This window comes from Ostrea edulis, chromosome 1, assembly GCF_947568905.1.
Source record: "Ostrea edulis chromosome 1, xbOstEdul1.1, whole genome shotgun sequence".
Taxonomy (NCBI): domain Eukaryota; kingdom Metazoa; phylum Mollusca; class Bivalvia; order Ostreida; family Ostreidae; genus Ostrea; species Ostrea edulis.
The window spans coordinates 22,022,774-22,046,328 of record NC_079164.1 but is presented as its reverse complement, the minus strand read 5'-3'; the positions used below and the strand labels follow the sequence as shown (position 1 = coordinate 22,046,328).

Genomic DNA, 23,555 nt, shown 5'->3' with positions numbered 1-23,555 from the left:
GGTGCTTTTACTTGATGGGGGAATTTTCTTTATCAGCCAACATTTCTAGCATTTTAAATTTACTCAATATATGGTGTCTCGTGGTTTTTTGTGTCTCATGGTTTTTTGTGACCCTACTTTTTACAGTTTATGGAGTTGCAGCGCTCCAACATGCTAAACAAACCTGCTCTCCACATTCAGGAAGTGGCAATGGTGCTTTCACATACTCAGGAAGTAAGTGATAATCTCGTACATTTCTTTTTATGAGTACTTTTAAATACTTAAAGTGATTTCTTTCCACTTTAAAAGGTAACAATGTTATAGTTTATGGTTCTAGAGATGAAGAACATTTTGTTTTATAACAAGCTCTTGCAGAATCTTTTATACAATTAAACAGGTGCTTTAATCCTTATGCAAATTGGGCCACACTGGATGAAGAGATGGGAGTTCATGCTAATTTCTTAATTTTGTTGGGTATTCTTTCAGACATTAGACATAAAAATCAGGCATTCTTTATCTTGTCACTGGGAGACCAGCCACCACATGTGTGTTATACAGGCCCTAGAGGACACTAAGGAACTCACCACCAAACTCACAGGTACATGTAGCGCGGTGTGGAAACTTCACCAAAACTTAAAAGATACTCTAGCCAAAGTCATGTTAAACAATACCTTTTTTGTGTTATTCAACATTTACATGTACATTGTAAGTGATACTTATCTTAATCTAGTTTGCAACTCATTTCAAATGTACACTGTACATGTTTTTATCATAAGAAAAGAAAAGATTGTTAAATAGACAAAAATAACTGGGTACTTTGATTGTAGAATTTAAGAGATCGGCCCCGGTCCTTAGGAATTCCTCCGCTGGGTTTAGGACAAAGATCAACATAGCTATCACAGCTAAAGCTTCTCTAACGCTGAAACTAGCACGTCACAGAACGTAAGTCAGATCATCGTATGAAGATAAGGTCTTGCGCTTTGTGTTCCTCTCTAGTATTTGAGATTTCTCCGCAGATTGAATTGCTCATATTGAAATCTACATGCATGGTATCTCTTTATCCTTGTGGTGTTTCCTGTGGATAATCAGATACTGACAAAGGGCAGTCTCTCTCTCTCTTTGTCAACTCATTGAAATTCACGTGATTTCTTCACACTTAATACAGGTATATTATGTATCTTATAGAATAACTCTTAACTGTTGAGGATGTAGTGGTTAATACAGGTATATTATTTATCTTGTAGAATAACTCTAACTGTCAGGGGTGTGGTGGTTAATTTAGGTATATTATGTATCTTGTAGAATAACTCTAACTGTCGGGGGTGTGGTGGTGAAGAGGTCGCAAGAGGAAGTCTTGATGGAGATAAAGAGTCTAGTCATTCACTGTGATATGTATAAAGTATTCCATATTCAGGTGAGGCAATGCTAAAATAGGCTTTGAAATTCTACTGGTGTTGAGGCTACAGAAAATGCTTATCAAGTCAATGACTAACTACTCCTGCTAGTTCCCTGCTGCGGTACTTTTCCTCTAGATGTTATGTACAATGTATATAAATTATATACATGTAATTTAACCACCCCCCCCCCCCCCCCCCCCCCCGCAACAAGTTGGGGGGGGGGGGGGGGGGTATACTGGAATCGGGTTGTCCGTCCGTCCATCTGTAGACGCAATGGTTTCCGGGCTCTAAAGCATTATCCTTTCCACCTACCATCACCATATCATATATATGGACTACCTATGGGATGAAGATGTTCCCTATCGATTTTAGGTCAAAGGTCAAGCGCACTGGACATCAAAGTAGCAATATGGTTTCCGAGCTCTAAAGCGTTATCCTTTCCACCTACAGTCACCATATCACACATATGGACTACCCATGGGATGAAGATGTTCCCTATCGATTTTGGGGTCAAAAGGTCAAAGGTCAAGCACACTGGACATCGAAGTAGCAATATGGTTTCCGGGATCTAAAGCGTTATCCTTTCCACCTACAGTCACCATATCATACATATGGACTACCCATGGGATGAAGATGTTCCCTATCGATTTTGGGGTCAAAAGGTCAAAGGTCACGCGCACTGGACATCGAAGTAGCAATATGGTTCGGTTTGTCATGCCATTTGTTTTTTACACTCAGAAAAGAGGTAGTTTATACCTATTACCAACACCCTTTGGGAGATTGGGGTAAGCGGGGGGTATTCTTAGTGAGCATTGCTCACAGTACCTCTTGTTTTGTTTTGTTACACTATATTGTTATATTTCATTTTTATCTTATTTAATTTCATTTTTATTTCTCTTATTACATGTGTATTATTTTTGATAGCACGGAATTGTATTCTGTGATGTGTAGTTTGAGGTATAAAGGGTAGGAATGTCAACAAGTACTCGACTATCACTCGGTCATACCGATCATCAACTAAATTTTTCATAGTCCAGTACTCGTTAAAATGCTAGATTATTTAGAAATGTTCAAAAATTCTAAACACTTCCATGTTTTTGTGAGTAGAAATCATATAAGGGTATAGTCAAACCGGTTTTAATTCGTTCAAGTTTAAATCAATCATTTGAGTTTGGATGTTGGTCTGTAAACATGCCTTCAGAATGCACTGTTTGGGCATAATGTAAAAGATCTCATGATTGAAAAGCAGTGAAATGTACATGTACATTATGTGAAACTAAACTTGCATTCTGTGGAGAAACAGCAAACATGTTGTGTCATATTAGAGGCCGACGTCTGTCAGAATCATCATTAAAATTTTCATCAAAATTTTTAATTGAAAATTCCCTGGTGAAGCCAATCGCTAAATTACAGACCCCCCCCCCCCCCCCCCCCCCCCCCCCAAATGATTGTTTCCATCACAAACATGAATCAGGGATTCAGTTGGAACTAGGCCCTGTAGGTGACAGATTAATTATAGGTCTAGTGTTTGTGTATAATGCAGACCCTCAAAGTTGGGTTAATTTACTTGGAAAAAATGCACGGCGCACTCCCAAAATTTTCTCAGAAAAAACATGCCCTATGTTTATTTCGCATAAAGAAGATAACGAAATGAAATAAAAATCCATAGACATAAATAATAAATTGAAATGAATTTCTGTCTTATGTTGCATGTTGATGTACTTTTCATGCTAGCGTATTTGAATATACATAAACCCAAGCCTGTCTGTCGTAATATTGTATCACATTGTTCTAGCTATGTGCAATTAATACGATGTCTTTAATTCAATTGAACACACTTCTACACGGCTATCCCGATCCCGTGAACATGGCTGTCCATGTGTGTTGAGGTGCAACTGATGACTTAGGTACATTTGGTTGGTTTTTTTTGGTACCCTGTTGGTCTGGGTTTGTTTTTTTTACCGAGAACTCGATTATTGCTCAACTAAAGCCTCAGAGTATTTGACTAGGCTATCCGAGTAAAATTGACATCCCTAGTAAAGAGAGTAGGAACATGAACGAGGCTCTTGCATTGGTAATTGATTAACTAAACTCACTTGATTAATTCTAGGACATCCTCTTTGCTTCCATGGATAATTCTTTCTTGAAGAAAGAGAGGTCTGCTGTAGGGAATCTTACGTTAGAAACAAATCGTTCCTGGTAAGTACATGTAGTTATGATAAACTGTTCAGGGATTCGTTCCTGGTTAGTACATGTAGTTATAGTAAACTGTTCAGGGATTCGTTCCTGGTTAGTACATGTAGTTATGATAAACCATTCAGGGATTCGTTCCTGGTAAGTACATGTAGTTTAATATAGTAAACCATTCAGGGATTCGTTCCTGGTAAGTACATGTAGTTATAGTAAACTATTCAGGGATTCGTTCCTGGTTAGTACATGTAGTTATGATAAACCATTCAGGGATTCGTTCCTGGTTAGTACATGTAGTTATAGTAAACTATTCAGGGATTCTCTTCATGCAAGATACGGTGAAACAAACAAGTGAACTGTGTGTCACTTCATCCCTCAATCAAAGTTATCAAGAACTAAAACTGCATATGCATTTCTTTGATATACATACATGTACAATTGTACCCAATATTTATAAATGAACATCTATGTGAAAAATTCCTCAATTCATTCTCATTATTTCACCACTTTACACCGAAGTTTCTTGATGCATTAGCAATTCTGTGTTTCTTTTTCTTTTTTGCAGGAATATCTCTTTTGAAAGTTTTAAAGTTCTCTTTCCATTTAACTATAACTTTGCAGAGTGCTTTGAAGAGGTAAAATACATGTATATTTTGATTTTTTGTTCTTGTGTAGTCTGATGAATACACCAATGAATTCTTTTTTCCCATATATCAAAAAAAAAAACCGAAGTATTGCAACTTTTTTTTTTACAGTTTGTAAACTTGTTTAAGTGGTGGAAATTGGTTCATAAGATTCAAAGGAAACCATTCACTGTGGACAGTAAACTTCCACCTGATCTTGTCATCAAAGCCAAGGTACTGGGCATAACTAGAGTCTTCTTTTGAATTGTCTCTTAATTAGTACAATAGCAGGTATGTCTGTCATCTGGAAGTCACACCAGAAAGATAGAATTAGTACAATAGCAGGTATGTCTGTCATCTGGAAGTCACACCAGAAAGATAGAATTAGTACAATAGCAGGTATGTCTGTCATCTGGAAGTCACACCAGAAAGATAGAATTAGTACAATAGCAGGTATGTCTGTCATCTGGAAGTCACACCAGAAAGATAGAATTAGGACTTATCTGGAACCACCCACCTGGAACCACCCACCACTTCTGTCAAACAATATGTTTTTGTGCTGCCAAATTTACATGATTTTAGGGTTTAAAAAGCGTGTTTGTGGAGGTGATGATGAATCTAAGTAAAAGTTTTAGGTGTTAAAGCTGTTTGTATATTTGTTTTGTGTAGTGAGTGGATCTACCATCAAATTTTGATTAGATTGGGTTATGAATCACAGAGCTCCAGATGATTTTTTACCTCAAAGAGTATTTACCCCCTGATTTTCAAATCATTGAGTATTTTTATACCCCCCGCGAACGAAGTTCAGGGGGGTATATAGGAATCTGTCTGTCCGTCTGGCTGTCTGTGCAGATTCGTGTCCGGGCCATAACTTCTTTGTTCTTTGACATAGGCATACCATATTTGGCACACAGGTGGATCACCATGAGACGATGTGTCGAGTACCTTCATGACCTCTATATGACCTTGACCTCAAGGTCAAAATTAAAGGTTTTTACAATGGATTCCTGTCAGGGCCATGACTTCTTTGTTCTTTGACATAGGCATACCATATTTGACACATGAGTGTATCACCATGAGACGATGTGTCGGGTACCTTCATGACCTCTATATGACCTTGAACTTTGACCTCAAGGTCAAAATTGATTATAGGGTTTTGACAGTCATACCATAAGACATGGGTGTATCACCATGATACTATGTGTCATGTACATTCATGACCTCTTTATGACCTTGACCTTTGATCTCAAGGTCAAAATTATAGGTTTATACCATGGATTTGTGTTCGGACTATATCTTCCATTTTCTTCTACAAAGGCATACCATATTTTTACACTCGGAAAAGAGGTAATTTATACCTATTAACAACACCCTTTGGGAGATTGGGGTAAGCAGGGGGTATTCTTAGTGACCATTGCTCACAGTATCTCTTGTGTTTTTGAGAAAGTCAAAAGAGTATTTTGTTAATTTACGGATTATCTTTGCTGTTTTGCCACTAATACAGAATTCTGTCACTTAATCTGAATGTGATCAGATATCATGTGACTGAGTGTCTGACATATTAAAATCCAGCATCCTGAATTTCAAAATCCCAAAGACAATGAAGAGTTTAAAATAGAAGAACTACAAAGGATTTTCACCTGTAAATATTCAAGTATCTATTATTCAGTATTGAATAAATTTCATGAACACTAAACAAACAAAACTATTTGTCATGTTGTGAATTAAACTGTTATAACTGAGAAACTAAATGCATTTTTGACCAAAATATATCAGTTTCAAAGTCAAAAGATTTTGTGTCTTTCTATAGCATTTTTTGAAAATTGACCGGACCTTAATCTGCCCATATATATATTGTTTGTACTTTGTTTTCATTGCAAAATTGACAGAGACCCTCACCTTGTACTATTAAACAAGAATCGATTTTCCTCCACCTGTGTAAAACGGGTGCATGTGTGACAGGAAGTCAGTATATAGATGCGTTACTCCCCATTCTCGCAAAATTCTTAGTTAGACAATGCAGCAGAAGCGGCCTTACAGTCAAATCTTTAAGTTGAAGTTTAGCAGAAGTATCGTTTATTTGGAGACATTTTCTGTGCTATGTTTTTAGCAGCAATCAATATGATTGATGATACAGGTTTTTTTCCTGTGCTTTCAACTGCACTCTACTTCTTTAGTAAGAAGTATAACAAGTAGGACTATGTAGTTGTTTTGAATTAACTGTTCCAAACTTTTAAAATTATGATTGTCATCTAAATGTTTTTAATAGTGCTATTTCATGTATGATTAAGCACTGAACTTACCTTAGTTCGTATGGTAAGTACGCAATACTTTGGGAGTGTAAAGTGTATTTACATTCATTATGCGTAATTGTACACCTGATTTTCAACTTAAATGTGTATTTGGTAAAATTGAATGAGTATTTATGCTCATACGCACCTTATCTGGAGCTCTGGAATCATGAGTTAAGAGAGATTTGGTTAGTCAATTTATGTAGTGTTATTCACTATTGGGGGGGGGGGGGGTGTAATGAAGAAACAACATAATTTAGATCTCCACAAAACTTGCTTATTTTACAGTATGATCAATACTTACTGGCTTTAAGGATAAAAGAGCAAATGTTTTCATGATAATTTGAACATTTTGTAGTTATTCATGGTGCAACTATGCGATGACCCCTTCGAGGTCAAACTAGGAGACAATTATGACTTGCTGAAAGATGAATGTAATGAAGGAATCAAGCGGAGAAAAGTTTTAGACCAAAAAATACAGGAATCCAGAAGTCGCGTTATTATTCCAGGTAAGCAGTAGTGAGACAACTTGTTACAGCAAAGTGTAAAACATGTAGTCAGGCTTTATCTGGGTAGTTTTGTTTATTGGAAAATAAGTTCCTTTGTTGGGCTTTGTTTATGAGAAAGTTGACTTTTTACGCCCCTGTAATCAGAGATTTGGGGGCATATAGTTTTTGTTCTGTCTGTTTGTCCACAAAAACTTTAACTTTGGCTATAAATTTTGCATGGTTAGTGTTGAGGCTTTCATATTTCACATGTGTATTCCTTGTGACAAGACCTTTTTTTTGGTACTACAATTACTTTGTTGTCATACGGGGGGCATCATTGTTTCACAAATACATCTTGTTTTTATCTGGATGTGTAATAGAGCTTTGTTTATTTGGATGAGTAATAGAGCTTTGTTTATCTGGATGTGTAATAGAACTTTGTTTATCTGGATGTGTAATAAAGCTTTGTTTATCTGGATGTGTAATAGAGCTTTGTTTATCTGGATATGTAATAGAGCTTTGTTTATCTGGAGCTTTGTTTATCTGGATGTGTAATAGAGCTTTGTTTATCTGGAGCTTTGTTTATCTGGATGTGTAATAGAGCTTTGTTTATCTGGAGCTTTGTTTATCTGGATGTGTAATAGAGCTTTGTTTATCTGGATGTGTAATAAAGCTTTGTTTATCTGGATATGTAATAGAGCTTTGTTTATCTGGGGCTTAGTTTATCTGGATGTTTAATAGAGCTTTGTTTATCTGGAGCTTTGTTTATCTGGATGTGTAATAGAGCTTTGTTTATCTGGAGCTTTGTTTATCTGGATGTGTAATAGAGCTTTGTTTATCTGGATGTGTAATAAAGCTTTGTTTATCTGGATGTGTAATAAAGCTTTGTTTATCTGGATATGTAATAGAGCTTTGTTTATCTGGAGCTTTGTTTATCTGGATGTGTAATAGAGCTTTGTTTATCTGGATGTGTAATAGAGCTTTGTTTATCTGGATGTGTAATAGAATTTTGTTTATCTGGATGTGTAATAGAGCTTTGTTTATCTGGAAGTGTAATAGAGCTTTGTTTATCTGGATGTGTAATAGAGCTTTGTTTATCTGGATGTGTAATAGAATTTTGTTTATCTGGATGTGTAATAGAGCTTTGTTTATCTGGATGTGTAATAGAGCTTTGTTTATCTGGATGTGTAATAGAGCTTTGTTTATCTGGATATGTAATAGAGCTTTGTTTATCTGGAAGTGTAATAGAATTTTGTTTATCTGGATGTGTAATAGAGCTGTTTATCTGGATGTGTAATAAAGCTTTGTTTATCTGGATGTGTAATAAAGCTTTGTTTATCTGGATATGTAATAAAGCTTTGTTTATCTGGATATGTAATAGAGCTTTGTTTATCTGGAGCTTTGTTTATTTGGATGTGTAATAGAGCTTTGTTTATCTGGATGTGTAATAGAGCTTTGTTTATCTGGATGTGTAATAGAGCTTTGTTTATCTGGATGTGTAATAAAGCTTTGTTTATCTGGATGTGTAATAGAGCTTTGTTTATCTGGATGTGTAATAAAGCTTTGTTTATCTGGATATGTAATAGAGCTTTGTTTATCTGGATATGTAATAGAGCTTTGTTTATCTGGAGCTTTGTTTATCTGGATGTGTAATAGAGCTTTGTTTATCTGGATGTGTAATTTGGATGGTTTAGCTTATGGATGATATTTCTGGGAACCAGGTTTTTTGCATGTTATTTTTTTATGGATTCAATTCAATTTATATCTGAATACCTCATTTATCAGAATTATTTTGCAAGGAGCCAAAACAACCTGATTAATGAAGTTAGCCCTATAGGAAACTATCATTAAGTTATGGTTACAGGCTTAAAGATATTGTTTTATGGAAATTAGGAGCCGTACAGCTGTAGTGCATCAGTTTGAATATAAACTACAGTGATAGATTTTCATCCAAGATCTTATTTAGATACTTTGTGAATAACACTTAGATAACGATTTGAATATAAGCTGTTCTTCATACAAATTTTGCATTACCTTTTTAACAGCTGATAAACTACAGGAGCTGTATGCGTCCCTGGATAAGAAAAGCAGTGAAATTTACATTCAGCGGTCGCGGCAACTTTACCAGCAGACACTGATGAGACGTAGGCTGTTTACCTGGACAATGGAGGACCTGGAAATTATAGCATTGGCTGATCTGTCATTCCATGGCAAAGACAATGTGGTCAAACACATGAAGGAAATTGACACAGACAGGTAAATGTGAAAGAAAGCTCACTGTCAGTAATTTGATAAATAATGTGCTTTCTGTATGAGGACTCTATGATGAGTTGTCATTTTGTGCAAATGCTTTTTTGAAATACTGTAAACATACTTTTTTCCACGGGTTCATAAGTCCGCGGAATCACAATTTCTGTTTATTCCGCGGGTAGAAAATTGGGCGGATTTCTTAGATTGCCACTTAATGTCTTTCATTTACTTAAGTACGCTGGGATAAATTTCCGCGTAAAATTTGTGACCGCATACATAGTGTAAATTAATACCACGCGGAAAAAAGTACTTCTACAGTAAATTAAGTCTTTTTGTCCCAGATTTTATTTTGATTATCTATTTTCCCCCTATGTGTCCTTGAATGAAATCTGAAGATGGTACAGTGCTTGATGTTTGTATTAACAGTCCTTACCCGGCGGAGGGCCTGGAATTTTTGACTCTGTGGTGTAGGATGGTAAATGTGGGCCTGAGTTCCTGGCTGGTTACAATGAGAGACTACCCCCAGCCCTGGCTCGATGTCAAGGACATGCACCTGTGGGGGAGACTTATTGGAGCAGAACAAGAGGGATTAAAAAGAGGTTCTTCAAGATTTATTTTTATAGTTTCTGCAATTCAAGAGTTTGCCAAATGCACCTCAAAGAATTATATTTGACATGAGCTCTATCGGCCCACTAAAATTGGCAGTCATGCTTGGTTTTAAAATGGGTTTTTAAAAAATGAATATGTTTTGTACAAAATCCTATGGCAACTTGGTTGTTATTCTCAATTTTGTTAAAGTGATGTAAATCAGAATTAGAACAAATTAATGTTTTACTTTCGATTTTGGGTATTTTGACATAAAATTACCATTATTTAGTTTTTCATCCACAAGACATAGAGCTCAGGGCTTGGACAAACTTTACATTCATGCCAGAGACTTATCTCGCCTGTACATTTGATAATTGATATACAGTCAAACCTCATTATCTCGAACTCGATGGGACTGAGGAAAAACTTCCGAGATATCCGAGGATTCAATTACAGTCAGCTGTGCATGTTCCACAAGCTTTTTTTACAATTGATATCGTGAAACTTCATCTTAATTTTGGTGTGGCACACTGCAGTAAAACATGGTTGTAATGAATTCATGCTTACAACGAAGTGATTTTTGTTCCCTGTTGTAGCTTTGAAACATAATATGAACTCATTGGATATAATGAATTATGTTTATAATGAATCAATATTGTTCTTCCCCAGCACTTCACTATAAGCACTTGTCACTGTATTTCTATAGCTTTATTATGTGTTCTTCTCACATACTACACAGTACATGGAAGCATGAAATTAAAACGTAAGAATGCAAAGACAGTTCCATCATAAACAGAATTAAAAACCGGATTCTTCACATAGAACTGCTCATATTGCTTAAAGATGAGGTTTTCTTTTGTTCATTAAGGCCTGTTATCTCGTGGAGTCCTTTATTGAATATTCGCAGTGAATTCAGTTTTAATTTGGTGAATGTTTGTTGTAGCTAAGAGATCCTGCACTGTGTCCGTGGGAGGTCCCTGGGGAGACATGACAGTCGAAAGAAATCTACCGGCTCTCAAATTCTATCATGACTTCAGCTGTGGTAAGTGAATACTTACTATTGTGTCCTGTTTACTGCAGAGTAATAAAATTAGGAGAAAATTTATTGCGTTTCTTGATGAAATGTGAATTTTGTAGTTGATAGTTTTCTGTTTGATTCCGTCTAGTGCTTTGTATATACAATTAAACATGGTTACAGCAAACACATTTTTAATGCATTCACACTTTCATACAGCAAAGTGATTTTCATTCCGTGTAGTTTTAAAACATTGTAAACTCATTGGATATAAAGAATTGTTTAAAACGAATCAAAATTGTCCATCCCCAGCACATTGTTGTAAACATGTTTTATTGTGAAAAAATTGAATGAAAAGTAATGTGCATATAAGGGATCATCAGAAATTTTGCCATTATAAAAATGACATCCAAGCTTACATATAAAATACACACACATTCATGTAGATTTTTTTGATGTACAAAAATTTATTTTGGAGGATATCAAATTCGGATTGGATTTTGTGTCAATTTCCAGCACCCTCATTTGTAAAAGTGACGATAGGATTGCAAAAAAGTTGTATGTCTTGCTGAGACTTTGTTGTCTACTTTTGCTTCATTAAAATCATTGATGAAGTTTGAATGTAATGGCACTAGTAGTGGACTATCTTTTTGATAACCCCTCATATTAGTAGTTAAGTTTGCTATTTCTTTAAAGATATACAGTCCTGGATAATGGCTTATGGCTCATGCTGGGAACCTGCTATGGCACAGTTCAATCTCTCCATGGATCTAGTGAACAAGCCCTCCGTGGATCCTAGTTGGCCTCTTCCTTGGTGGGACAAAGTGCGCCTTCTTTTCCATGGTCGGCTGACGATGTCGGTTAAACAGATGAGCTGGCTTTATCATGCGTCATTAGACCCTTACAATACAACAGAGTTGATGGACTGGTCTTGGACTAACCTTATTTTGGACTGGACAAATGGTACGAACTTAAGTTTAGAAATGTGACTCCATTATTTACCAGTTATAATCATACCACAGTAAAACTTGGTTACAGAGAATTTCAAGGGATCAATGGATTTAGTTCATTTTCACCATTGTTAATGGTATGATATTAATCATTGCCTTAAAGAGGTTTGCACCTGAGATTTGGAGTAATGTCAATTTTTTGGGAAGTATATTTTTTATTTTTACATTGAAGGAGAATTAGGAAATTAAAAAGAAAAACTAGGGTCACAATGCTTGTTATTGAGCTACAGTGTTCTAAACATGACCCTTTTGCACTTAAATTTATATTATTCAATTAAACTTGATTTGTCTGTTGTGTCAACACCATATAAGCAACACAAATCAATTATTACATAAAGTAAATACATAATCATGTCTTCTAACTCTACTGATAAAAAAAGTTAAGGAGGTATGCTACACCAGAGAAATTTGATGTAGATGAATAGTGGAGGATATGTACAACAATATTTTGAAGTAGAAAATTTTCAAATTTACTTTATTTTGTCAAAAAATACAGTTTTAGTAGAAGGTAATCTGAAAAAAATTTAAAACCCCTCCTGGACTCGAATCTGTGACCTACAGTTCAGCAGTCGGTATTCTTACCTACTGAGCTACTTGGCTAGGTATTTAAATGGAAAAGGAAAAGTCATATATTGCTGATATCGATTTTTTCATCCATGTTTTTAAAGGAAGTCAGCCATTATGACGATGTAGAGTACTACCTTAATTACTAGTTATGTAAATAAATAATGCACTTAATATCTTAAAAAAATTCATGATATCAAAATTGAGAGTTTAAAAGGACATCATAAGGAGTAATGTCAATTTCTAAAATTTCACATGATTTTTAAGGTCTTTGTCTTAAAATTTAAAATGGAACTTAAAAAAGTGGGGGTTAGAGACCAAATTTTAAATTATAGGCGAAAATACTGAATTTTTATACAAAATTTCGAGTAAATATATAAACTTTTTTAAGAATCAGTGTTCTGTTTGGAAAAATATATCAACCAAATTAATGAATTACTACCTTTGAACTAGTTTCAAGTCTCAACTACTTGTATCATAACTTATAAAACTGAAATACACATATAGGAGAATAAAAGTAGAAGATATATTGGATGAAACAGTAATATCACACAGATTTAAAACTTTGATTAATCAATCCTTCCACCACAAAATATAGTCCCTGCAAAACCCTTTCAAAATTTGAATTGACACAATATTTTTCAACTGTATAGGGTTCAATAATAGATGTGTAATATGTTTGCACCAATGGGATCGGTATTAAACCAGTAAATACTTAGTTGTAGCATCCTGCGCAGTTGTGCTCAAAAGCTCAGGAGCCAACCTCTTTAAATACAATTCAAAAACTTACAAACAAGTACCCATCATATGCCTGTCTTTAGATGGAGTATATTATAATACAGCGATGTGTGTATGTGCGTACATACATTTGGAGTTTTCTGTTTTCATTTCTCTGTCGCATTTCTGATCTGCAGCTTTGACATTTGTTATTTTTTCATCAGTTGTAGTGAACTACAATAATACCCCAGGGTGTGGAAACCCATAAACTTGAATAAAAACTTAATGCTCAGCTACAACTCACAGTTGTAACCTATAAGTCTTTCATTTGGTATGGTAAAGAAGAAGTTCACCGATTGACCTTAAATTTGGCTGACCCTACAAACAGGGATAATTCTAATTACTGGTTGATGGGTGTATTGCATAGATAGTAGAATCTTTAAAAGATGCCCCTTTGTTTCAGAAACACTGTGCAATTGTATTCTTTACATTATCCAACTTGCCCTTCACATGTTCATGAATGCTCACTTGAATGGGAAAATGGTAGCTGCCCAAAATAGCTGTCAGAATCCTTTTGGAGGTTCATGTAAATGAATTTTTTCCCCAATCTTTAAAAGAGATAGTAATGAGATACCTGTATTTATTGTAAGGAGTTGGGTTGGAAGTTTAGTTTTAAGTTCCCTTGATTTACAATTACAGCTAGATTTAGGCTGAGGGGAGACTTGGACATTTATGCAAGAACAGCTTCCAAGTATGATGACTGTAAACTGCTGCATCTTCCTAACCTTAGTCTCAGGTGAGATTGCTGTTTGTGGTATTATTTACTTAAGAAACAAATTTCTTTTTTGAAATATACATGAGGGTATGAAATGCGACACTTTACACCTGCTCACTTCATGAAGTGTGTTAGCGCTTCGTGAAAAGAAAACGGGCGTGGATCGTTGTTGTTCATACCCTCGTGTATTTTCAAAAATGAAATTTATTTCTTATATCTGTTTTCACTTCTGTTGGGGAATTCCCAGCCGTTGAAATAGTCATATTATATTTATCACCATTCATATGCACATTGTTCACATTCGTGAGAAAATGGTTATTGTTTCAATTGATATAGATATCGAAGGCAAAAACATCAGATGTGTAAATAACTTGTATATGAAATTGCACAAAAATAGCTTGCAATGTATTTTGATTTACACATATCTGAAAATTTTAGACAATGTTTATGTGGAGGATCTCAGTCCTTTGAGGAGCAGGAAAGAAGGGGGAGGGGAAATTTTTATTTTTTTGATTGACATTCTTGTAAAATGGCAATGTTTGTTTATGAGTTAAATCTGAGCTGAAAGCTCGAATAAGTAAAAATGTTTTTCTGACTAAAGCTTTCTACTTTTTCTCAAGAACCACTAGGCCAATTTCAGCTGAGTTTAGGTTAAGCATCCTTGGGTAAAGTGTGTTCCTTTTTTATTTGATTAAGTAACAGTAAGGGATTATTATTAATGGTGTCTACTATCTAATTAGCTGTAGGTGAAAAACTTTGCTTCAAGCTATGAAACAGATAATGATGTATTCACCCAATCATGATATTCATTTCAAATTCTATGGAAGTTTGACAAGAGAAAAATCAATGGGAATTCTATTTGTGTCATACCGTGTAAAGTGATATTTTCTTTGGGTGGAAATTTTTGTGATCATATTCCTAAAAGGTAGCAAATTTTATTCTGCCGTTCGAATTTCTCCAGTTGCATTATACTTAGATATGTCTACTGTATATGTCTTTCATTTATATTTCTTACGATTGCAATTTTTGCTGATTTTTCCTATCCGCAAAATTCAGTGAAAATTGGACGGACGCAGAAAATACCTGTTATACGATATCATGATAGAGCTAATTAAGAACTGGTGCTGTCAATAGTTATTTATCTTATGTACATTGGTATACATGATTATGAATTTTTTTCCCCTATCTCAAAATGAAGGCAGATATGTCATTCAAATTGTGTTTGGATTATTTAGTTATTGATTGATTGATTGTATCTTGTTTAACGTCCCTTTTGAGAATTCTTCACTCCTATGGATGAGATCATGAAACCACAGGTTCAATAACACACATTTTAAAAAAGGCATTTTTGAATAGCTTGTGAAAAGGTTTGAAATTAGCTATTTATATATGATTAGGTTGAGGTTAGCATAGTATCAAAGCATACACCACCTCCTGATACCTGTGATTTTAGTGTACTCATGCAGAACAGTCAGCTCTTCAGAAAATACCAGAATTACCGGTATAAACCATGTCCAAGAATAGTTCAATATAGTTAATCATATTTCAAGGTCATTGTGGGTCAAATTTCTTGAAAGTGGAAGATACTGGTCTCCTGTAGAATGGAGTGTGGGATACAGTTGATTCTGGCATTTTTATCTGTTTTACAGGATCCCACATAGATTGACTGGTTCATGGGAATCTGTAAACTCGTTCATGGGAATCCGTAAACGGTTCATTGGAATCTGTAAATTATCTTTCAATCTTATTTAGATCATTTTACTTTTTATTAAAAGAGTGATAGTAAATTGTGTTTTATTGCAGTGTGAAGTTGGGTTGGATTAGCCTTGGCGGTGCTAATGATCATCACTCCGTGATGCCCTGTGCACCTGACAAAGTACCAGAGTATTCTCTAGAGGTAATATCAAAGACTTGTACAGAGCATGACATGGTATTATACAGACAGAGCATGACATGGTATTATACAGACAGCATGACATGGTATTATACAGACAGAGCATGACATGGTATTATGCAGACAGCATGACATGGTATTATACAGACAGAGCATGACATGGTATTATACAGACAGCATGACATGGTATTATACAGCAAAATGGAAATTTGTCTCCTAGTATTCATCATCAGGAGAGAAAAAAAATTACATGATTTTTAGCATATAAAATTTTGTTATAGATAAACTTAAATCAGTTTAAAATCATGTTTACTGTAATGCAGAAAAATGTGGGAGGGCTATAGATAAGGAATTTCAAACATAAACCTGTTCGCGAGTATTTTATTTCGTGAATCTATTGACATTTTTTCTGTAAGGGTTCAAGTCCACAAATGACTGCTTCAAGTGAAATCTGCAGAAATTAAATCTGTGTGATCTGTTTTAAATTTTCTTACAAATTTACACTCTCGTATTATTTTTCTATGATGAAATTTTCCTTTAGGAACATGACTCTTTCCGAGCCTTCAGATCTAAAAATCTAAATCTGGAAATTTCCATGGATACAAAGCCATTGCGAGATAACACTCTCAATTTGCCAAGCTGCCTGTTCTATGCCAGCACTCTGAAGTTTCTAGATAAAATTGGGGTAAGGTTGAGCTGAGTATGAAACATAGTATATGTAGTGGTGTGAATGCAGCTGAACGCTTGTATCATGCATTGAATGTTTTTGAATTTTAATTTCAGACATGTTTAGCCTCAGTAACAAGACCAATAAAGAGAGGAGCAATTTTCAAGAATACAAAACCCAAGAAAATTCAGCTGACCCGACATTACAAGTGAGATAAATAGAATGAATTTTATTGTACATATGAATGTCCATTTATAGTATTTGCTATAAACGCTGAAGCGTGCCTCACAGTCTGGTGTGTTTATAGATCTCTATGATTGCAATGGGATGTAAATTAATGTGGCATACTTTAAAATTAAATACATTTACAATTATGAATCCATGGATTTTATGCCACAATTATCTACTTACAATTCTTGCATGCTTGAAAAAATACAAATAGTTGAAGTGCATAGAAATTCTGAAGGCTGCTTTTAGCAAAAAAAAAGCTCATGTTTTGGAATTAAGAATATCTATAGCCATACTTACAGTATATTACACATTTCTTCATTATAGAACCATCAAGCTTGATGTAAACCTCCACCGATTTAACATCTGTTACTGGATGTCCTTCTCCAAACAGCACGGACAAGAACTGTTAGCACACTCGTTCGTCCTTCACAGCTGTAACGATCTGACCTTGGTCCCTATAGTGGATGGTCTGTTCCATCGTCCAGCAGCTAACTGGTGTGTCCGCTATCTCAGCTGTGACCTGACAGCCGCTAAAGTTTGGCTACAGAGTGCCAGGCAAACTGCAGACGAGGTTCGTTTATCTGTTACTGCTTGTCAGACGACCATTCATGCACAGTATATTTCTGATGTAATTGTTTGAGCAATACAGTATAGGTTTTAGTGTTTTATTTTCAGTTGAATGTTTCTCTGAGAAACCCAGTGGAGAAAAAGCTGTTCATTACTGTTAGCAAGTAAGCTATCATCTAGTTTACTGGTGCATCTTTTCTGCCTATGTAGGGAACATACTCTTGTACATATTGAAAAATGTTTGATGAAGAATGTTATTTCTTCCAAAGGGTGACTTACAAGAGATGCGACATTACAACTCCAAAGACAGAGAGTGACTCGGAGGACGATGAACCTGGCGTTACTAAGCAACAGTTAGATGTAATAGCTGTAAAAGTAGTCAAAACTTTATTAGGGCTGTTCCAGTAAAACATACATGGGGGGGGGGGGCACTTGAAAATTAGGATGACCACCCATAGAAGTGATTTTGGTATGCTCCTCTACACCCATAGAAGCAAATAATGAAGCTTTATAGACACCTATAGAAGCAAATCTATTCAAAAAGTAGAATTTAAAATATTCACAAATCAGAATTTTTTCACCATCATACAGCACAAAATACATTTTCATCTTGATATCACTTCATTTCAGTATTCAATATATGTAGTACCCTTTCAAGCATAATTTACAGAACGCCAAGATTGCTTCTGTAAATTGTTTGTGTGTTCTTCTGATTATTTCCTCACAGATTACCCTGGAATATGGTTTGGTAAAATAACCACCCATAGAAGCAATTTTTCTGCAAAAGCCACCCACCATAGAATCAATATCCCACCAGTGTGAACCACCCACCATAGAATCAATATCTCACCAGTGTGAACCACCCACCATAGAATCAATATCTCACCAGTGTGAACCACCCACCATAGAATCAATATCTCACCAGTGTGAACCACCCACAGATTTTTAAAAAACTGCCTTCCCCGGTACCCCATATATTATAACGGAACAGCCCTAACCATGATTTGTAACAGTGTCTGATCTAACTACTGATTGCTCCATTTATTTTCTACCATTAAACAGTATTAAATGAATATTTGCTGTTTCATGTACTTTCATTCTCCAGTCACAGTTTGTCCACAACCTCCATGTGTATGGAATGAAGGGAGCCTGGACTAAGCACAACAGGAATGTTCTGATTGGGTTGTATGACAGCTACCAGAAGGCCCAGTCGCTGAGGAGGAACCTAGCAGCTGATGCCCTCAAGGCTTTCAAAGTAGAGGAGGGTGCCTCCGCGGTAAGTAAGAATCAGACCAACAAATACTGTATAAAGTATTACAAATAACTTCAGACGCAGTTACATGTACATGTATAATGGTAGCTGTAGTTCTAAACAAAAGTTTGTTGATTTTTATCTTAAAAACCAGAATTAATATGTTTGTTCACAATATGTACTGTTCATGTGGTTTTGAATTTGGATATTTGTTACTTTGTGGGGTTGCAGCAGAAGAACAGATCGTTCTCGATGTCAGCTGGCCATCCCGAGTCCCCTACACAGGACACCCCTCCCGCCATTAACTATCTCCATATACTGGAGAAACTAGTGGCCGAGTCGGACAGCAAGTCAGTCGTTTTTACTGAGGAGGTGAGCAATGATTCTAAGAATTCAGAATTAGATCCTAGGCTTACCATCTATATCATTGAGCTCTCTGAATTTCAGCCTAATTAAGAGTCAATATTGTCTTGTTTTGAAGACATAGCTTTACTTACAGCGACTGTAGTTGAGCTAAGGCTTTAAATTGATTTTCAGCCTACAGCATTTCATAAGTACAGTTGTAGAAAAAAGCATTCAGTAGCATTATTTCATGCAATTTGATATACATGTATCAAGATCTTTTCTGTTTTTGTCAACAGCCATCAAGTTCTAACTTGGAGCAGCTACATGGAAAAGCTGCTTGCATGAGGGAAGATGATATAAAATGCCGGAATTGGCTGAGTATGAATGTTATGCAATGCTGTAATCTCAAAATGTGTTTATGTAGAATTTTTATTGTGTAGAATATTTACAGTGTTATTTTATTCTATTGTAGTTGAGTTACACAACAGTCAGGTGGTTCTGAAGGGGGTGGAGACTGATGGTCATGTGATTGTCAGTGCCGCCAAAGCTGAAATAATGTCGTACGAGTACCAACCCGTTTGGCAAAATCAGCAAGTCCACAGCAAGACTGCCTGGGTCAGCTCCATTGAATGCATGCAAGTAAGCAGGAATTTTAGCACTGCATGCAAGTAAGCAGCAATTTCAACAAAATTTCCAGACTACATGTATTGTGTAAGACATTTCAAGAATGTAGGTCTGCAGAAAATCTCTTGTGAAATGAAAAAGTGAAGATAACAAGCAGTGATCAATGTCATAATTCCTATAAAGAATACAAAATTAAGAGTAGGGTAAACATGAAGCCCTGGACACAGTTGAAACTCCTGTAACAGTAACTTATTTGTCAGTTGCCTGCCTCGATTTAAAACTGATCATATGTAGAACATTCTCTCACTTATCGAATCAGTTGAGAGACATATACACCATATAGATGTCATAATGGAATACTGCTACGTTATTGAATAAAAATATAAAGAAAGTATTGGATTATTGTAATTTTAATCAGCATTGTACACCTGATACAGTATACATGTATGTGTGTGTGCTTAAACTTTATATCTACATATGTTTGATTATAACTAATGGTTTCTTTTCTCCAGACATGAATATCTCTAGATGATTGCCTTTATCAGTAGATCTGTACTTTTCTTTTCTCTAGACATGAATATCTCTAGATGATTGCCTTTATCAGTAGATATGTACTTTTCTTTTCTCTAAACATGAATATCTCTAGATAATTACCTATATCAGTAGATCTGTATATTTCTTTTCTCTATTAGACATGAATATCTCTAGATGATTGCCTTTATCAGTAGATCTGTACTTTTCTTTTCTCTATGGCAGTACTATGCCACAGTGGACCCAGGAAATGACCTTGAGGAGGACTGTTATCCGTGGCTGTCTCAGGAGAATGTGGAAGATCGCTGGGAGGAGGACCTCAGTGGGCTGCCCGAGATGATGTCCAGTGGGCATAGTGTGGGCGGGATTGTCTACAGCACCATCCCTAACACCAAGGTACAGTCCAACACGGTTACAGAGAACAACACACTAGTATTGAATTCACGTGCACAGCGGAGTGATTTTCATTCCCTGTAGTTTTAGAATATATTATGAACCTGTTGGATATAATGCATTATGTTTATAACGTGTTTATTCTTTTTGTCTGTTGATCATATCTATTATATAAATATAAGGACCCCATTGGAAATAAGCTAATTTAAGTTTTCATGGGTTATCCTTAGGTTATTTATATCATCATTTGTCATGTTATTCATACAGTTACTTATTCTTTAACTGTTATAACTACATAGTGCTATAGATTATGACCGGTTTCAATTTATAATTATGACATTCTGTGATATTTTATACTTGAATGAAATGAAATAAAAAAACGAAAACAAATCAAATTTGTTCATCCCCAGGACTTTGGTATGTGGGTATTTTACTGTACACGTAAATGAAGGGATCGTTTGTGGCCCCCATCCTAACACTATAGTGATAGGGGGTCATTCAAGGCCCTCTCCCCAATACCAAGATAATGGAGTGGTCTATTATAATCCCATTCCAGTTACCAGGGTAATGGAAGGGTTAATTGATAGATCCATTTTTAAAATAGGTAATTGAGGGCCCCCACCATTATCTTGATGTTGAAGAGACCAGCATATTTTGTTAATATTTGTGTGTGGTATGTTCTGCCAGATTCATAATGTAAAGTTTACTTGATATGGAGTGCCAGATTTCATATTCATAAATTAAAGTTTGATTGATATCAAAATTAATTATCCTTGTTCATTTGAACTTCTGGATATTCTGTGTTCCACTATAAGCATTGTTACAATAGTACATGTATTTCCATATCGAAAGTCTAATGTCTACAGGAGATCAAAATCTTTTCCCCACAGAAACAAGTACAACTGCAGAGAATAATCTCCAGATGCAAGTGTCAGATATTTTTTGCCAGTTATGGAAAAGTTGGACCGGACATAACACTAGCAATTCCTCCACCAGTAAGTGCAGTGTAAAATGAAGTATGTCAAATTAAAAAAAATTCTCAAGTTTGATTAATTTTTAATCTGATGTAAACTATAATTGCCTACTTTTTCTCTCCGTGCTCCAGAGGATGCATGAGGCTGTGTAGACTGTGATTATTGTCTTTTGTAGCCAACAGACGATTCCGACATTGTGGCGTCAGAGGAAGCAGTGGACACGTTCACACTTCTGCATCACGATCTCAATATCTGCACCAACTTTGTAAGCATAATGTCTGAGATGTTGCTGTGATGAGAATACTTTTGTAATGTCGGAGGTGTTGCTGTGATGAAAATACTTTTGTAATGTCGGAGGTGTTGCTGTGATGAAAATACTTTTGTAATGTCAGAGGTGTTGCTGTGATGAAAATACTTTTGTAATGTCGGAGGCACAGGGGCTAAGCCCGTTTTGGGCCCAAACTCTGTGATACCATGAATATAGAAAGGGGTCTAACTCTGACACAGATAAAAAAAACTACGCACTCGCTTCAAATGCCTAAAAAATCTTAAACTAGGTATGCTATGCATAATTTGTCGTTTTCCTTGCATAGATTAATGTTTTAGCTACTTGCATGCCAAATTTCAAGTCACAGGTTCTTAAAATAACAAAGATATACGTCATCGTTCTCTCGATTTCACTTGTTTATTTTTACTAAGACATTTACTGGTCCAGGTCACGGAGTCGTTTCTCGCCTATGACAGCAGCGAAATTCAGACTGGTGTGGAAGATTTCGGACCTGTCAATTAAAATTTCACATCAATTATACGCTACTTACTTCCTCATACTTTAATAATGTTCTTCGTGTAGATGTTACACAACTTATTTTCCTCAGCAGCATCAACTGTTGTCAAGATCTGCCATTTTAATGAAAACACTAAATACCTGAAATGTCTAAAACTTTAAAGAAGGGGAAAATGGGTAATAATAATCTAAATGAAATAGAAAAAATCAAAAAAGCCAAAAAATAATGTTCAATTTCCTTCTTTAAGTGCAATATCACAAGAATAATGTTTTGATCAGTTTTAAGGTATTTGAGATTTTAAGTCTATCGGGTATTTAGTGCATTCATTAAAACGGCAGCTCTTGTCAACAGTTGATGCTGCTGAGGAAAAATAAGTTGTGTAACGTCTACACGAAGAACATAATTAAAATATGAGGAAGTAAGTAGCATATAATTGATGTGAAATTTTAATTGACAGGTCCGAAATCTTCCACTCTAGTCTGAATTTCGCTGGTGTCATAGGTGAGAAACGACTCCGTGACCTGGACCGGTAGTGAAATCGAAAGAACGATGATGTATATCTTTGTTATTTTAAGAACCTGTGACTTGAAATTTGGCATGCAAGTAGTTAAAACATTGATCTATGCAAGGAAAATTACGCATAGCATACCTAGTTTAAGATATTTTAAGCGAGTGGTTAGTTTTTTTTATCTGTGTCAGAGTTAGACCCCTTTCTATGTTTATGGTATCACAGAGTTTGGGCCCAAAACGGGCTTAGCCCCTGTGGTCAGGGGTGTTACTGTGATGAGAATACTTTTGTAATGTCGGAGGTGTTGCTGTGATGAAAATACTTTTGTAATAGTGAATCAATGTCAGAGATTGTAAGTACATGTACTTAGTGGATTCTATGTGAAAGAAGCATTAAATGTCAATTCACTTGAAAAAAAATTTCACTTGGATTGCAGTTCGTGTTGAATTCATGTGAAATTTTTAACATAAATTTTGTGTGAATCACTTCTCTTATGAACAACAATGCACATGAAATTCATGCGAGGCACATTTGCCTGTAAGTCGTCATGAAACTTATCCTCTGATATTTTTTTTCAGCCCCAGTACCAAATGATTCTGGATATTGTCAATAATCTGCTGCTTCATGTGGAACAAAAACAGAAGGTAGATGATGAAAACATGTTACATGTCCCCTGGATTTCCTTGTTATCAGTTTTTCTAACTATGTAATTATTGATGCTTCAGGAGACAACAGACAAACTACAAGACATGAGATTCCAGCTCCAGCTGTCTAAAACAGAGGACCAGAAAACCCCCATACAGCAGACCCAGGAGAACCTCAGGTACTCGCATCATCAACTAGTGATCAATAGAGCCTATCAAGCAAACACAAGTCAATTTATAGGTACTGCTATCA

The 23,555-nt window shown here is 35.6% G+C and overlaps 1 protein-coding gene across 2 annotated transcripts in view; it reads left to right on the top strand.

Annotated features, from left to right (window-relative positions):
* Window positions 1-23,555, top strand: part of LOC125663697 (protein hobbit-like) — an 84,359-nt gene that overhangs the window by 50,237 nt on the left and 10,567 nt on the right. Inside the window, exons 19-47 of one of the 2 annotated variants that reach the window (XM_056153061.1) lie at window positions 127-213; window positions 466-577; window positions 807-921; window positions 1,282-1,393; window positions 3,487-3,575; window positions 4,132-4,201; window positions 4,322-4,423; window positions 6,839-6,989; window positions 9,014-9,224; window positions 9,645-9,817; window positions 10,750-10,848; window positions 11,518-11,784; window positions 13,812-13,908; window positions 15,537-15,599; window positions 15,691-15,784; window positions 16,323-16,466; window positions 16,565-16,656; window positions 17,004-17,250; window positions 17,355-17,410; window positions 17,516-17,606; window positions 18,352-18,522; window positions 18,730-18,870; window positions 19,140-19,221; window positions 19,316-19,482; window positions 20,224-20,394; window positions 21,282-21,386; window positions 21,541-21,630; window positions 23,237-23,302; window positions 23,384-23,481. In XM_056153061.1, coding sequence (XP_056009036.1) covers window positions 127-213; window positions 466-577; window positions 807-921; window positions 1,282-1,393; window positions 3,487-3,575; window positions 4,132-4,201; window positions 4,322-4,423; window positions 6,839-6,989; window positions 9,014-9,224; window positions 9,645-9,817; window positions 10,750-10,848; window positions 11,518-11,784; window positions 13,812-13,908; window positions 15,537-15,599; window positions 15,691-15,784; window positions 16,323-16,466; window positions 16,565-16,656; window positions 17,004-17,250; window positions 17,355-17,410; window positions 17,516-17,606; window positions 18,352-18,522; window positions 18,730-18,870; window positions 19,140-19,221; window positions 19,316-19,482; window positions 20,224-20,394; window positions 21,282-21,386; window positions 21,541-21,630; window positions 23,237-23,302; window positions 23,384-23,481 — 3,563 coding nt within the window. The remainder of the gene's footprint in view (window positions 1-126; window positions 214-465; window positions 578-806; window positions 922-1,281; window positions 1,394-3,486; window positions 3,576-4,131; window positions 4,202-4,321; window positions 4,424-6,838; window positions 6,990-9,013; window positions 9,225-9,644; window positions 9,818-10,749; window positions 10,849-11,517; window positions 11,785-13,811; window positions 13,909-15,536; window positions 15,600-15,690; window positions 15,785-16,322; window positions 16,467-16,564; window positions 16,657-17,003; window positions 17,251-17,354; window positions 17,411-17,515; window positions 17,607-18,351; window positions 18,523-18,729; window positions 18,871-19,139; window positions 19,222-19,315; window positions 19,483-20,223; window positions 20,395-21,281; window positions 21,387-21,540; window positions 21,631-23,236; window positions 23,303-23,383; window positions 23,482-23,555) is intronic. The other variant, XM_048896026.2, reaches the window with a different exon arrangement.